This window comes from Watersipora subatra, chromosome 3 (assembly GCF_963576615.1).
Source record: "Watersipora subatra chromosome 3, tzWatSuba1.1, whole genome shotgun sequence".
In the NCBI taxonomy this organism is placed as follows: domain Eukaryota; kingdom Metazoa; phylum Bryozoa; class Gymnolaemata; order Cheilostomatida; family Watersiporidae; genus Watersipora; species Watersipora subatra.
Window position 1 is genome coordinate 71,221,705 of NC_088710.1, and position 15,020 is coordinate 71,236,724.

General features: G+C 38.2%; 1 protein-coding gene across 2 annotated transcripts; it reads left to right on the top strand.

Moving 5' to 3' along the window:
* Nucleotides 1-430: 430 nt before the first annotated feature.
* LOC137391561 (U6 snRNA phosphodiesterase 1-like) lies at nt 431-14,441 on the top strand. Of its 2 annotated transcripts, XM_068078072.1 has the most exons (7): nt 431-498; nt 5,180-5,242; nt 5,868-6,022; nt 6,457-6,646; nt 8,648-8,807; nt 9,637-9,717; nt 13,936-14,441. In XM_068078072.1, exons 2-7 carry the CDS (start codon nt 5,184-5,186, stop codon nt 14,047-14,049), a joined length of 759 nt encoding a protein of 252 aa, XP_067934173.1. In that variant the 5' UTR covers nt 431-498; nt 5,180-5,183; the 3' UTR covers nt 14,050-14,441. The 2 variants fall into 2 exon arrangements, with proteins under 2 accessions (XP_067934173.1, XP_067934172.1); XM_068078071.1 differs by lacking the exon at nt 431-498 and having other exon boundaries at nt 5,088-5,242.
* The last annotated feature ends 579 nt before the right edge of the window (nt 14,442-15,020 follow it).

The window sequence follows — 15,020 nt, forward strand, 5'->3', positions numbered from 1 at the left end:
CTTTTAGTTAGAATGGAAGTTGACTTTCACTACTTACAGTTCTCTGGTCTTTTTAATTACAGTAAAGGAAATCAATAAAGCCACAAAAATAGCCTAAATTTTGGTTTACCAGACAGCCAAATTTTAATTGCTTAGAAGTCAAATTCACTTATATATTATTTACTTATTGTGTATGCTGCAAGTATGTAACACAAATGGTTTTGACTTTTATCAAATAAAAAGTACGGCAAACAAAGATTTGATTGACCGACACGAGTAAACAACTCCTTTATCATCTGAACTCGCGATCGCAAGTACCGTAATTCACGTACGTATAAGTCTTTGCTTTAAGTCTTTGCTTGTCGCAAAAGCGGGTATGGAACCGGTGGCAACAACCTTGACAACTAATATTATCTTGATTTGAAAGATGCTTTTTATGCAAAAGAAAGTCTCTAGACAGCGGGATTAAAGGGATAAAAGTGCTAGCCGATCTAAGATGTTGTTTGTATAGATACAAAAGTACGCCAATATTAGGTTAAAAACAGTGAGATAAAAGACCACCGAAACTCTCGTCATAATTTGAAGAAATAAAGTTCCGAAGAACTCTTCATGATTTAGCGTTTTGTATTTCAAATCTCCACTGTTGTTCTGGGCTGCAGTAGTTGACAGTAGAATGCTGTGTTCTAATATGCTTAGACGTTTTGCTGCATAGTTACTCCAATGGTGGTATAGCAATTTTGTTGTAATATATTTTAAAATTGCTAGGACTTCTACCGTAGAACTTCACTGATAATGCTGCAGTTACTGGATATTCCTTTATTACAATGACAAGCACCATCACAGTGAAATCTGAAAACACAAAATCACCATGTGAAGTACTAACTATAAACATCTATATTAATTAACGAGTAAGGGATCATATAAGCGATCAAGCCAAAACATTGCCGTGCAGATTAAAACGATAGAGTTAGAGTCAAATTGGCATGTGGCAAATACATTCATGAATAGTAAATGATCTTTAAGCAAATTGCATCCATCAGGCAGTTGATTATGTAGGAAAAATTTACATTTAAGTACAGTTAAATAACCACCCGTTTTGTAAACAAAAAGGCAGAAGAAACAGAATACATAACCTTTTAGCCTCTTTCTGACACCTTGTTAAAAATTCTTGGTAGATACAATAGTATATAAAAATATTAGATGAAGCGTATAAAAAAAATGATTTTATACAAGGCTAGTTCATATCAGTTTCTTTAACACTTTCTTTCATGGATATAACTGCCATTGAGTTAGATGGTAATAAACAAGTAAAAATTGCACATTTACACACAAGATACACAAAGCATATATTATTTTATTTCTACAATATCTCATACATATGTTGAAAATAATGTCCTCATTTGAAGATGCCATGCAGTTATGAAACAGTGCACTCTGACCTCATGCGAGGACAAACAACCAGTGTCTGAAGTGGAGAGAGATTCTTGGGGGTACTCTCTGTCATGCCAGGAGGGTAGTGTCCAGGGCCAACGGCCCTGCATGCCGCTCTTAGAGTGAGCCTGAGAGGGGCGTGGCCCCCCTCAGTAGAGGGAGGTCCGGGGGTACTCCTCCGAAATTTTTTTTAGCATGAATGCTCCTAAATTATGCTGTTTTCCATAACTTAAAACCCTGAGTTGTGTTCAGTAAGAAATTAAAAGTGGGCTTAGCTGCACAACCTGTGTGCTCTATGACTATGGAGACTCCAGGTTGTGATGTGAGTGAGTCAAAAAACCCTATGGACAGTCCACACAGACCCCAGACACAAGACAGTTCCATCTCCAAGCCACCATGAATATTATTATATGATAAGCTCAGTCACTCACTATTTTTTTAAATACAGACTCTAAATTCATGACGGTCACTAATTCTTACTCACCTTTAAAGAAGTTATCTATTGGCCCATGCTGTTTCATTATGAATTGATAGAAAACTGATCGGTTCTCAGGTTTTTAATAAAACAATCTAGTTGATCAGCTATAATAGCAAAAAACTGACTGAAGAAATTGAAGATCAGTAGCGTAATTCTCTCATCCCGAACACACGCACTGTTTTCAGTGTAACGAACTCGAGCTAATATAAGTTCAGGAAGAAAAGGACAAAACGCGTGAATATTTCACTTCATTCTAGTTTTACCGCATTTAATAAGATACTAGCTGTGCCACCCGGCGTTGCCCGTGTAATAGAAGAGTATTTGGACAGAAAATTGATTTGTATCTAACATATTACAACATTTGCCATTCTAACTTTTAAACTACATATCATGAGAAAAGTTTTTTGTCTTATAAACAATGAGAAGTAGTGAAAGTTTTGCTATTAGGCAGCGAGCGAACAGGTGAACGAACAGCTTCTCGTGACGTTATGCTATGACCCGCGTCATACGTAAAGCAGTTAGGTATTGCTCTGATATAATGCCTTATATTGGAAAGCTAGCAATATGACTTCCATAGTCCAGTGGGCTAGGCGTAAAACTTGTGAACGGCTTGGTCCAAGATCGAATCCACTTTGGTACGGAATATTTTTTAAGATTTTAAGATCTATAGCTGGAAAACCGACATATACCGGTATACGATACGACATACTTTGAGAAATATATATAGATGAGCAACCTTATATGAGGGGGTACGCGTCCTAGGGAGTACCCCCACTAATTCTTCTTAGAGGTACGCCGTACCCCTGTGTACCCCCATTTCGAACACTGCAAACAACCATTGGTTGGCAGCATTATAGGTGTCTTGAACATTATTGTGTGGTACACATTTACCATGTTTATTTGTGCATAGTACGACACAAACTGCGTGACAGGTTACAGCACCTAAGTAAATATGAGTAAGCACATTAGTAATGCTGATGCAATACCCGAAAACAGGAAGTAACAGTATGTATCGGCAAGTGCTAACTATGATTAAAGTACATTGTGTAGATAACTTCGACACATTTCTCTTTCTACAAAACCAAAGAATGAATACAAATTTTAGCTGAAGCACTATAGCTTGCATCAGATATCACAACATGAAAAGTCAATCACTGGTGTATACTGAATTAATATATAACATAATCATCAAACCATGATGGACAGGTTCTAACCCGAACTGGTCAAGCTGGTGTGACAGCAGTGTTTGGATTTGGACAAGCAAGTACAGTGTCACTGTTATGTCTGGTGTCTCCACCATTTACATGTGTTGTGCTTGACTGAGACCCTTCCAGTTCATTGAAAATATCAATAGGTATATGAGTTCTGCTATCAAAATCCTTTCTAATCTGTCTACGGTTTCTTCGATATCTAGCATCTGTGGCCGCATCTTTCAACACATAACCTTTCGCAGTTCTGTTTAGAACTGTTGCTGGTACCCACAAATTGCTAGCAGTGTCTTGTATCCCTACTTGATCTCTTGGTCTTGAAGGTATGAGGTCTCTAGCGGCATTAGCATATAATTCCTTCTACCTTTTCATTGCTGCTTGGAGACCAACATGTGTCTGGTTCATGTTGGCTTGGCTTTATTGCTACCTTTGTGGAAGGCAAAAGTGTTCTTGTTCTTCTACCAAACAGTCTCATTGCTGTTTATGGTATTGGTGTGTTTCGATAATTAATAAGCAGTGCCAGATAAGGGTCATCTGACTTGGCTAGCAGACCTTTGAGGATCCCATTGTATGTTCCGCCATTCCATTCGACTGAGCATTCGCCTCTACAATACAAATAGTTATAACATTGGTGGAATGCATTGGGACATGTCCCAGTGGGTCCCATTGAGTGTCTCCCAAAGTAAGGCTTAACTATAGTAGCATACGAGTGAAGAAATAGTACAGCCTCTCATCTCTAGTATTAAGTTATGATCTGAATTAGCTCGGGAACAAAGCCTCTGCAGATAAATCACTTTTCGTGCACTCTATTTTGGTCATCACTTCCTTTCTATCTTATAGATCACACCCAGCCCCATTACATTAACAATAAATTAGTTTTTTCCATATTATAAATTGTTTCTTATAATAAAGAGATCTACATCAATAGTTTACACTTTGTAGCGTATTTGAGTAAAACCTTTATTAGTTGTATTATATACTTACGCCAAAATAATAATATTGATTAAATGAACAATAATTACTTTTACTTATGAACATATTGTTTCAACTCATCAAATTTTAAAGATTTCTCCTTGACGCTAGAAAAAATGGTTACCCATTGATGTAATTTCTTGTCAAGACTATCATTTTAAAGGCAGACAACTCAATGAATATAGTTGTGATGTATTCCAATGCGTCTCGCTCTCCCCTACTTGAGTATATTTTCAGTAGTGTAGAGGATTTAGGAGGCATGTTGTTTGGCTGAGTATTCAGGTAAGACTAGAATGTGACTATAGCACAAAATAACTGCAGCAGAGAATAGCATACATATAACGTAATAGTTAAATAAGTCAAATTAAAAATTAACTAATGAAGAATTTCCTACTATTTACCACAGATCTTCTGCAAAATACCTCTTTGGACATATAAGTCATTCTCAATATTAACATTTTTTTCATTATGCTGTTTTTATAAGCGGGTAACCCTACACCTGGTTCGGTATCCTGTATTTGTTGCATACAATGTTTTTGGAAGTTGTACCTTAATTTATTTGGCACATAGGCAGATTTGTGGTCTTTATGTATGTTTGTATGTGCTTAAATCAGGGAAGAACAACCCCTCCTGTCTTAGTTAAATTGGCTATGCACATCAAATATGTGACAAGCTGTCACCTAAGTTAGCGCCATTGGTTGGCTTATCAATTCAAAGACTGCCACAGACTTTTGATTTCAGTGTCTAAGCTCATGAACTCATCTATTTCCTTTTTTGCTGGCAACCTTTCTTTGCTTCAAGTTGCTTGGTTTTGACAATTTTTAAACGACTTTCAGGATTTCGTCTTACATGAATGTTGGTATTCGTGTGCCCTGGATGACATCACCTCAGATAAAAGTTTTTCTGTTAAACAAGCAGTCAGCCTTCACCAGACCCCTGCCACTTCCTTTTAGGACTGAGCAAAAGAATTTTATTTTAGAAACATTTTTGCTATATGCCCGTGAGTATATTCGGCAAAATGTATTGAAAAGCAGCCAGTTGTGTTTGGTAAAAACACAACTACAAGGCCGTTACTACACTACCATGCTAGTATAAAATTGTCTTTCTTCAGAGCCATGCATAAGCTGGTGGAGTATTCAGATTCTGATGATGAGAGTGCTGATGAGAAACAAAGGTACATAAATTCCAAATATTGCTTATTAATGAGTACAAAAACTAAAAATTCTCTAGTTTTGTGAATATCATGAAAAAATATGGGTCCTTTAATTAGTTACAATTTATTTAGATATAAACTGCCGAAGATTTTACAAACACTTGAAAAGTTAACTATCTTTGAGCAATCAAACTACAGAATTTCGTCTCCAAATCTATTCTCATATTATTTATTTCATCCGGTATTACAGAAATAAACTTTTTAACAACTTACGTTTTGCAGTTGCTCGTGCTTGAATCAGTCTAGAGTCTTACACTTTCAGGTTTCTATGAGAGTGTTAAAACCTTTTTATCCACATAGCCTGTGTAGACTATTCGTTTCTTATCACATTTTGTGAAATAACCATAGCTTAGGTACCCACTCTTATAGTATTAGTCAGCTTTGTAACTTGGTCTGATTGCCTTATAAGACACAGGATGTAGTTTTGTTGCCTTCAGATTGCACCTCTATTGGTAATGCTTTTGATGAGCTCAAGTTATGTTTGTTGGTTGTCAGCATGACAGTTCTTTACCTGCTGCAACTAGAATTTTGTTTACTGGAACTCATAGCCCAAGGACTATTAAGTTTCTCTGTTTATCATATATAGGGTTGACTTCACACCCGAGGAGTTAATAGTTGTTGACGGTCAAGAGTCTAAGAAAGATCAGGCTTCAGAAGCCGGGGAACTTGACTCACATCAAGGGCGAATTAGATCATTTCCACATGAGAGGGGAAACTGGGCATCTTATGTCTGCATACCAGGTGCTTTATTGACAACCTCACTTCTTGTTATTGGGTTCTCATTCATGTGTTCAGCAGCTTGTGGTTAATATGTGAATGTATATCATTACATGCAGTTTATAAGTATTTTGCCATACCATTAAGTCATTTGCTCATGTGTTTGTGGTATATGCTCTAGATTCAGTAACCATCCTTTTTTTTATAAAATGTATTTTGTGAAAAGGGGAACAAATTAGTTACCTAAGGCCTGGCTCAAGTATCAGTCCCATAAAATCTCCTGTTTCTGGCTATGGTTTTTCTCCAGTAAATAGATATTAAAACTTTTCTTTTTGAAGCTGCGCGACAAGTTTCTAGCTCAAGGTTGACATGGTAGCTCCAGCATGGCTCATGCATACGTGCTCCGTGCTACTAAATGCTACACCTGCTCCTAGCACCAGTGCATGCTGACGTTTTAGTGCCGTACAGCGATGATTTTGAAGAGCTGAGTGCGAGTCTAACCGAAATTCTCAGAGCTTCCTGTACCCAACATTCCTTCCACGCAATCCCTTCACCTCATATCAGTTTAACCAGAACCTTGAAGCTCAGGCATCATTGGTTGGCTGACCTGACTCAGGGCCTGCTGCAGATGTGCTCTCTGTACAAACAGTAAGTATCTATACATTTATAAAGGATTGGCATTAACTGTTAATATTCTTGTCTTGCTGTGTTTCTCTCCCTATTCTAGAGGATGGCAACAGAATCAAAGTTGTGCAGACATCCTGAGAAAGAAGGTTATTATTGTTTCTGCGCTTTAAAAAAAGTTTCATTATTGCACTATTTGATGGATGCAATTGTGTTGAGGATTTCAGTCTCTGAAGATAACATTATTTATTCTTTGAGCAAAGAAATGTTATGAGCAGTCCTTTGATACTCCGAGTAATAGCCTTCAACCACTACAAGCCAAACGTGGCATGTATCCAGGGCTGCATCGCGCAATTGTTATAGTGACTTAACACCAGTTTAGTTTATCGTAATTTTACTTTTAAGTGGAAAACTGTAGCAGACTGTTCTCTAGTCATTCCCTAATAATCTAACATATTCAGAAGTTTTAATCAGGTTAAAACATGTTCAATAGATCCACAAGGTTTTTATAGGCCAAAGAAAGGCCACCGGAAGTATTTTCAAAAAATCGGTATATAGAAATTTAAGTCGCTTTTGGATGTACACGCTCATCACTCCTGCAAAATAGATATGTGGGCATTCCAGGTTTTGTTGTCACGGGTATAATATACGTAATGACCCAGTACAGTCACTCTATGTAGTTCTACAAGCAGCTAAGTAAATATGGACAAATATGTTCTCACTCATAACAGATATGTGAAGGCCACTACCTAAGTTGAAACTGTTTACGAAGCCTGTCAGACAATTCATTAGGGAATTAAATCTAGTGAAAAACGAGAATTGTTTTTACTGTTTGAGTTACATGTATGTTGTAAAGTTCAAAGCATTTTTGTACTTGACTGTGTACACCCAGCTTTTCATTAAGCAAAACTATCGCAATGCAATTAGCTGCACAAATGTTATTGCCATCACAAATATCATTGTGGATTATCCGATGATTATAGATAATAATAAGATATTATAAGATAATAAACATTATGAATTATCCATGTCAGATAATAAACATTGTGGATTATCCATATCAGATAATAAACATTATTGCGGATTATCCATATCAGATAATAAACATTATTATGGATTATCCATGTCAGATAATAAAAATTATTGTGGATTATCCATGTCAGATAATAAACATTATTGTGGATTATCCATATCAGATAATAAACATTATTATGGATTATCCATGTCAGATAACAAACATTATTGTGGATTATCCATGTCAGATAGTAAACATTATTGTGGATTATCCATGTCAGATAATAAACATTATTGTGGATTATCCATGTCAGATAATAAAAATTATTGTGGATTATCCATGTCAGATAATAAACATTATTGTGGATTATCCATGTCAGATAATAAACATTATTGTGGATTATCCATGTCAGATAATAAACATTATTGTGGATTATCCATGTCAGATAATAAACATTATTGTGGATTATCCATATCGGATAATAAACATTATTGTGGATTATCCATATCAGATAATAAACATTATTGTGGATTATCCAAGTCAGATAATAAACATTATTGTGGATTATCCATATCAGATAATAAAAATTATTGTGGATTATCCATGTCAAATAATAAATATGCTGACAGCACTTCAATAAAGGTAACGAAAAAACCAGTAAAGATGTCATGACCTTCAAATGACTGAGACCAATTCTCATTGGTCAATTTATTTGTCACCGCAGCGCAATGTTAGTAGTAACGGCGTGTGCAGCCACAGCAATTGTTTTTGTGTTACGACGAAGCTTGTAATCAGGCCATAACTCTTGGCAGTCATGTAGCCAATGATTCAAATTGACAAAGTTGTTATGGTTAGAAAATATGGGGCTGTTATGCTTTTTAAAAAGGATGTGTCAACCAAATGTTGTTTGTATCTATTGCTTTAGATAACTGTGTTAGTTAAGCTCCCCTGCAGTTGTGCTTGGAGTGTCGGCATCTCCGACCTTTATAATGCCTGACTGGCTGTCACAGGTTCTACATAAGCCTGCGGGATGTGCAAGTGTACACAAATGATGAGAAGTCTAGGACATTCATCAGTGTTAAAGTAGTAAGTGGAGATGATCATCTGACCAGCATAGTGCACAAGCTAAATAGTCTACTCACTGAATATAACCTTCCTCCATTTTATCAGGTACTTAGACTATCCTAAATTAAGATTGCTAAATACTTATGTAGCTGGATGCCCCACTTTTATCTCTGTGAATAACTTACAATGTGCTGTTGCTAGCAACTCGAAATCGTGTAGCATCTTCGCATAGTCATCAACTCTAAATCAACTATACTTAAATTAGAGTTTACTTTCATAAAAGCAAATGGTGCCCTAATGATATGCTTATAAAATGCATATTGCCTGTGAAAGAAGTGGTTGGAATTGGATGCATCACTAAGGTGTTTGTGTTTTGTAATAATCGCCAAAAAATTTATTTAAAAACCTACTATAGATCAGTAGAAACAGTTGAGGGACAACTGTGTTGTCAGGTACAAGATTTTGAGCAAGTTGGTGATTAAAAAAAAGTTGATAGGAATTCATAAGAATTTGTATTGATCGTCTATTGCTTATAACAGTCATTGCTACGGACAAGCTAATTAATAAACATAATCAAGAGTGAATTACTAACCCAATTTAAAAGTTTTAATGCAATGTTCTCAAACTTCAGTAATTAAATTGCTTTATGACATTATATAGAGCATCACATCCTTATGGTTCTTATAGCAGCAGGCAGTAGGTATACATGTAATTTACTTGGTGCATGAAAGCTATATCAGCAGACAGCGGAGATACATGTAATTCAATTGGTGCATGAAAGCTATAGTAGGAACAAAGGGTTTAGTCCAATGCCTTGGCCTTGTGGTGCCATAGTCTCGTAATGCTATAGCAACATCCAAATATTTGACTCCAACATATTTGCAGCAGCAGTCAGCTCCCTCCTTTGGATATAGTTGTTATGTGGTGCTTGTAGGAGGCCTCATTCCATGTTAGCCTGTGCTCCTGTGTACACGATGCTCGAGTTGCTCTGACTCCTGTCATGTCTAAACTACAGGTAGGTGTAATGCATCTGTTTCCTTTTTAATGAAAAGTAAACTGAACAGATTTAGGATATCTATTTATCCCAATCTTTTTGGTTACTTATTTGAAAAGAGCTGCTAGCTGACCCACTCAGTGTGCCATTTTCTATTTGCGCTGCAAATTCCAATAATCATGTGTCATTAGTTTTGATGGCTGTATTAAATCCATAGAAGTTATGTACCCGGCAACCTCAACTGTACATATCAGATGTAGCTTTAGTTCCAAAGCCACATCAGTCGCTCTATACTAACAGCGCTCGCTTCTTAATTGGGTTATCAATTTGCTATGATCTAATGTAAAAGAAGCTGAAAAGACTCCAAACTATGCACCGCACTAAATCTCGATCAACAACAACGCTGTTCAAGATCAATATACAGTCAAACATGGATAACTCGAACTTCACGGGACCGAGCGAAAGTGTTCGAGTTATCAGAGCGTTCAAGTTATCAGAGCACTGTCACAAGTCCATGTATTTATTTATTTATTAGTAGATACATGCACATATACAAACTATAATAGATATCAAAAGCATAAATGGCTTGTTTCAAATTAAATGCTTCTAATGTAAAGTTTAAAACTTTTTTATCAAACAGTATAGGAAATTTTTCTATCACTTGAGATTGTTTTGTTGTTTGAGGTGATGTTATTGCCAGGACGTTTTTAGATTAAAATTGGCAAAACTTGATCGTTGTTGAAATGCTCAGAAGAAAAAACATCTTTTTTTTTAGCGTTTCAACCGAGATCAATTTTGCCGATTTTTCTTGAAGTTTATGCGAAGGTCACCTCACTTTTCCATGCTTCCGAGAGGCGATCGCTAAGCAGATGTTTGGTAAAAATCAAAATTCACCAAACCTTTAGAAAAGTCGTTGACCAAAATAATTTGCCGACGGTGGTAATAACGACGCCTATGATTTACGAAAAGTTGAGGTTTACCTCTATGACTTGGAATAAAGTGATTTTCTAAAGCGATAACAACCGTCTCGGTAGCCGTTGGGCAAAAAACTGTTCGAGTTAACAGAGTTGAGGTCGAGTTATCTATAGCAATTTATTATGTGGGAACGGACCAAAGAAACCGTTCAAGTCAACCATGTGTTCGAGCTATCCGTGGGCGAGTTATCCATGTTTGACTGTATGTATATTTGCATATAATAAAATGTAGCTGTACACATAGAAGCAAGGTGCAAGGATGCTCTTTCTTTTTTCTCACGTTTTTCCTTTTATTGTCTTGGCCGTGTCCTCTTTTGAATCGTTTGGTCGTCTTCTTCAGATCTTCCACAAGGCAAGTCCAATTGTTCGGCTGAGAGCCGGTCCAGCCACAGGCCGGCTGGCTCCCACTACACAATCCTCTATTGGGAGCACTTTTCACCAATCAGAACTGTGGTGGGAGAGCCAGCTGAGCCCAGGCCCTGTACTGTCAGGCACTAAACTCAAACGGCGGATTTCCTGTTGCCCTCGTCTTCTTTCAGTGACGTAAAGGAAATCTTGAGTGATTAGACATTGTACAACCTGGGACTTATTCGCTGGCATCCTGAACTAGCTGTCTAGCCCTTCTCTGGTGTCACTCCTTCATGGACTGGCTAGCAGGCCAGCCCACCACAAAGTTGGTCAGCGTCCTGTACATTGACCGGTTCCTGGGGTTTGCTCTGGCTGCCGAGGTAGAGGAATGTGAGTAAGGTATTCTTAATCAAGCTGGCCAAATCCTGGGTTGAGTTGGTCTGTTTACTTGCCGAGTTAGCTGGTGTTGTCTGAGTCATGCAGCCTCTGCTTTGTTTGGGACCAGTTATCCCCAGTCGGCTCAGACTCCTTTTTGGTTTGGTCTGAGTTGGTTCTCCATTATCAGGATTCGTGTACACAAACTCATTTTGACTTGAGGGTTCCAACCCTCCTCGAATCGGAATCGATTTGGTTTCAGCTCCAAGGTTGTAAGTTCTATTCTGGTTGGTCCATTAGGTAAACGATTGTATCATAATACCCTCAGTTAACATTTTAACTGGTCAGGCAACTTCAGCTTTCTGCCCATCATGAACATGTTTGCTGTTGCACCAGTCATGGAGTGTGGCGTGCCCTGGTATGCTCTTATCAGCTGGGGAGGAGCAAATCCTACTCACTTTGTCTCCTTGCCAGCAGAAGGGCCCAGAGCGAGTCTCCTAATCCTTGATTGTTTTGTTCCATCATCCCATTGTCTTAAAGGTGATACAGGAAGGTACGTGTCTCGTCCATGCGCCAGAGCTGGCAGAGTCCCGCCATCAGCTGGCTTTTAAACTGCCATTTGATTCATGTGCAGCTGCTCTGGCAGTACTAGGTAACAAAATACCCTTTTGCCAAGTGTGTTAGCCACCACCGTTGCTGTGGCATCAGGCGAGGCCAGGGTGTCTTGGTAGAAGTTGAAGTGGTCAGTAAGTACCAACACCCATCTGTTGCCCATCAGGGTGGTGAAAAGGGGTCTGACTAAGTCGATGGCTACTTTTCACTAGAGGTGACCAGCATACAGTCTTTGCTTTTTGTCAGTAGTTTGATTTCACCGTGCTTAGCAGCCTGACATACTTCACAACTTTTGACTAGCCTCCTGACGGTTGTTGTCAGGCTGGGTCGGTAACAGGTTAGTTGGAGGCAGCTCATCGTTTTTCCCATTCCAAAGTGGATCAGGGCGTGTATTTGTCATAGGGTGAAGTCTCATAGGGCCGGCGGGCATACTATACACTATCTCGGATGGCTTTGGGCCATCTAGGTTTCTATTTCCCTGTCCAGCCGGATTCGCAGAGAGCCCAGCATGTTTTGCAAAATTGCTAGCTTTTTGTTTCCTAGCTCCAGCTGTTCTGAGTGCACTTTACCATATCTGGCTGGTACTCTTGGTCATCCCCTGGGTCGGGCTTGGCTTTCTGGGCCAGTCGTTGCACCATCTGTGCGAGTGGGTTGCGGAGTGTCCATGTCTCAACATTCACCTGGATTGGTACTTCCTCGTCCGCAGTCCTGACAGGGATGCCAATAGGCTGGCTCTCACCTACTCTTATTTTTAGGTACTCACTGTCAGCCCTTTCGACATCTGCCAGTACGGAGGTGGGCGCCGTCAGTTGGTGCCACTGTAGAGAGGGTTTGTTAAGTGGCCATGTCGGTTCAGTAGATATCAAGCAGGTCTCTGTAGGCAATGCGAGTGAACCTCTCTACCTCCATGGCAGATCCTGGAAAGACACCTTGTTGCTCCGACCTGCACCATGTTATGCTATTTCATAGCTATGTCATACTGCCATAAGTATTTGTGTTACCCTTTCTGTATGTTAATATATCCGTGTGTTGATATATTCCTGTGTTTGTTAGCGTATCCCTATGGCATCAAGGGCAATGTGTTTTCTTGATGCATATTGCAAAATTTTCAGTGTTTGTGTATTTATGAGGTCAAATGGAATGACGTTATTAATTAATTGTACTGCATTGCATGCACTAACATTAAGAGCGGAAAGAAAAAGGCATGTAAATTGTTTGAATTGTATGGAGTACAAACTACTGATTTTACTGTTTGACAGTTGTAAAGCCAAGAGAAGGCCTTAGGCTCACCAGAACTACAGGCACCAGGTCCAACGTGGTTGTGTATATTCAGAGCAGCTTTTTATTACTTACATTTCACAGGCTTATCTTATTAGCTATGAAAGCTTATAAAAAGTTGTTGGAAATGATAAACATGACACCATGGCAATTGATTCAACTCACAAAAATTTATGATTATTTGAGAATAGCTTTGAGCACTAACATCATTGGTTAATATATAGGTAGGTTGGAGAGAAAGCATGGAGTGAGGATGAGGTGTTATAAAAAACATGGGGTATGTGTCAGCTGACCCTTGCTAACTATTAATGTTTTGAAACATTGACCTTTCTATCCATCATGTACAAATTAAACAGGAGTCAGATTAGTAAGCACAACTGTTTATGAAAACATGTAAAAATACAGACTGTTTATTCGATAGCACATATTGAAATGACTCGCTATCAGAATGGGTATTTTCCATAGCATCATGTAAGTGCAAGTTGTACAGCATACAAAACCATAACTATATCATTTTTTACATATCAACATGCGATTCCTTGTATAGTGCTATAAGGGAAAATAAACTGCTCTTTGGTCTATCCGGTGGTGAACTTGTATTGCTGACAGTGCTAATCGGCTTCTGTTAATATGAGATTATTTGGTCTTGTAGAATGCTGTCGACGAATGGATAAGAGATAATCCTGAGTGTGCTTTCTTCTCAGTCAACAAATTACTCTGGAAAGCTGGTAATAAGGAAACATGGCTGTCTCTAGATGTTAGCTGAGTATTCTAATGAACCTACCAGAGGGCTGTATGGACTCTGGCATGAGTTGGCTGACAGGTGATTGGCAGGTGCTTGACTGGCTAAACGCTCGTGGCAGAAAGACATGTCCTTGAATATTGTAATAATCTTTTTCTGTCTACCTTTGAATTGTTACTCAGTGCCTTAACAAGACCTTCTTGCCACTTTGATATTGGAGTTGTTCTTCCTTAAAGCACATCGGAAGGTGTGCTTTATAATACTTGTTCATACAGGCAGCGGAGACCAGAGTTTACAATGTCTTACTGGTTATCATCGGCATGATTTCTCGCTCAATCCTTTTTCTTTCGTGTCTCAAACTTTTTGACCTATTCATCGTTATCCTAGTTTGATTATATCTCTCAGTTCCTTTTAAAATATACCAGCAAAGAAGGTGATATCATGTGGTCTTACGTGTCAGAGCAAGTATGTATGCAATGTAGTGTATGCATGCAAGTACTGTATGTGAGTTCAATCTGATCATGGAGCCCATTTGTTCTGCTTCCTATCACTGGCGTATAGCATTTACAATAATTTCTTTAGAGTCTTTGCTACTCCATTAGTTGTCTTATTCTGTTAAAATATTTCAACCACTTGCTCAACAGTGTAATGCCATGCGCGCTTCCATAGTCTATAACATTTTGTGTAGCAAGGCTTGTATTCTCCTACCATACAGTATTCTATGCGCAAAGAATGCCACCATCCCATTCATCCCTTGTTAGAGACCCAAGAATGACAGAACTGTTTATAGCACAACAATTTGCTGTATCAACTTTCTGTTTGTCGCTTTTTCTCTAAGGCTGGCCTTTGTTTTACAATGAAGTTTCAAGCTTTTGAAAAAAAATTTTCCTTAACGCACTTTGCTTTTAATGAACATGAAAATAAACCTAAAAGCTTCCCATAGCTGAAATAGAGATTTGTTTGTGAGATTATTGTAGTTGTTTTCTGAATTAACA

Coding starts and splice junctions, on each gene's coding strand:
- LOC137391561 (XM_068078072.1), top strand. CDS start 5,184: ATGCATAAGCTGGTGGAGTATTCAGATTCTGATGATGAGAGTGCTGAT. Junction 6,023..6,456: donor ATCTTATGTCTGCATACCAG/GTGCTTTATTGA, acceptor CTGACGTTTTAG/TGCCGTACAGCGATGATTTT. Junction 9,718..13,935: donor CTGTCATGTCTAAACTACAG/GTAGGTGTAATG, acceptor TTGGTCTTGTAG/AATGCTGTCGACGAATGGAT.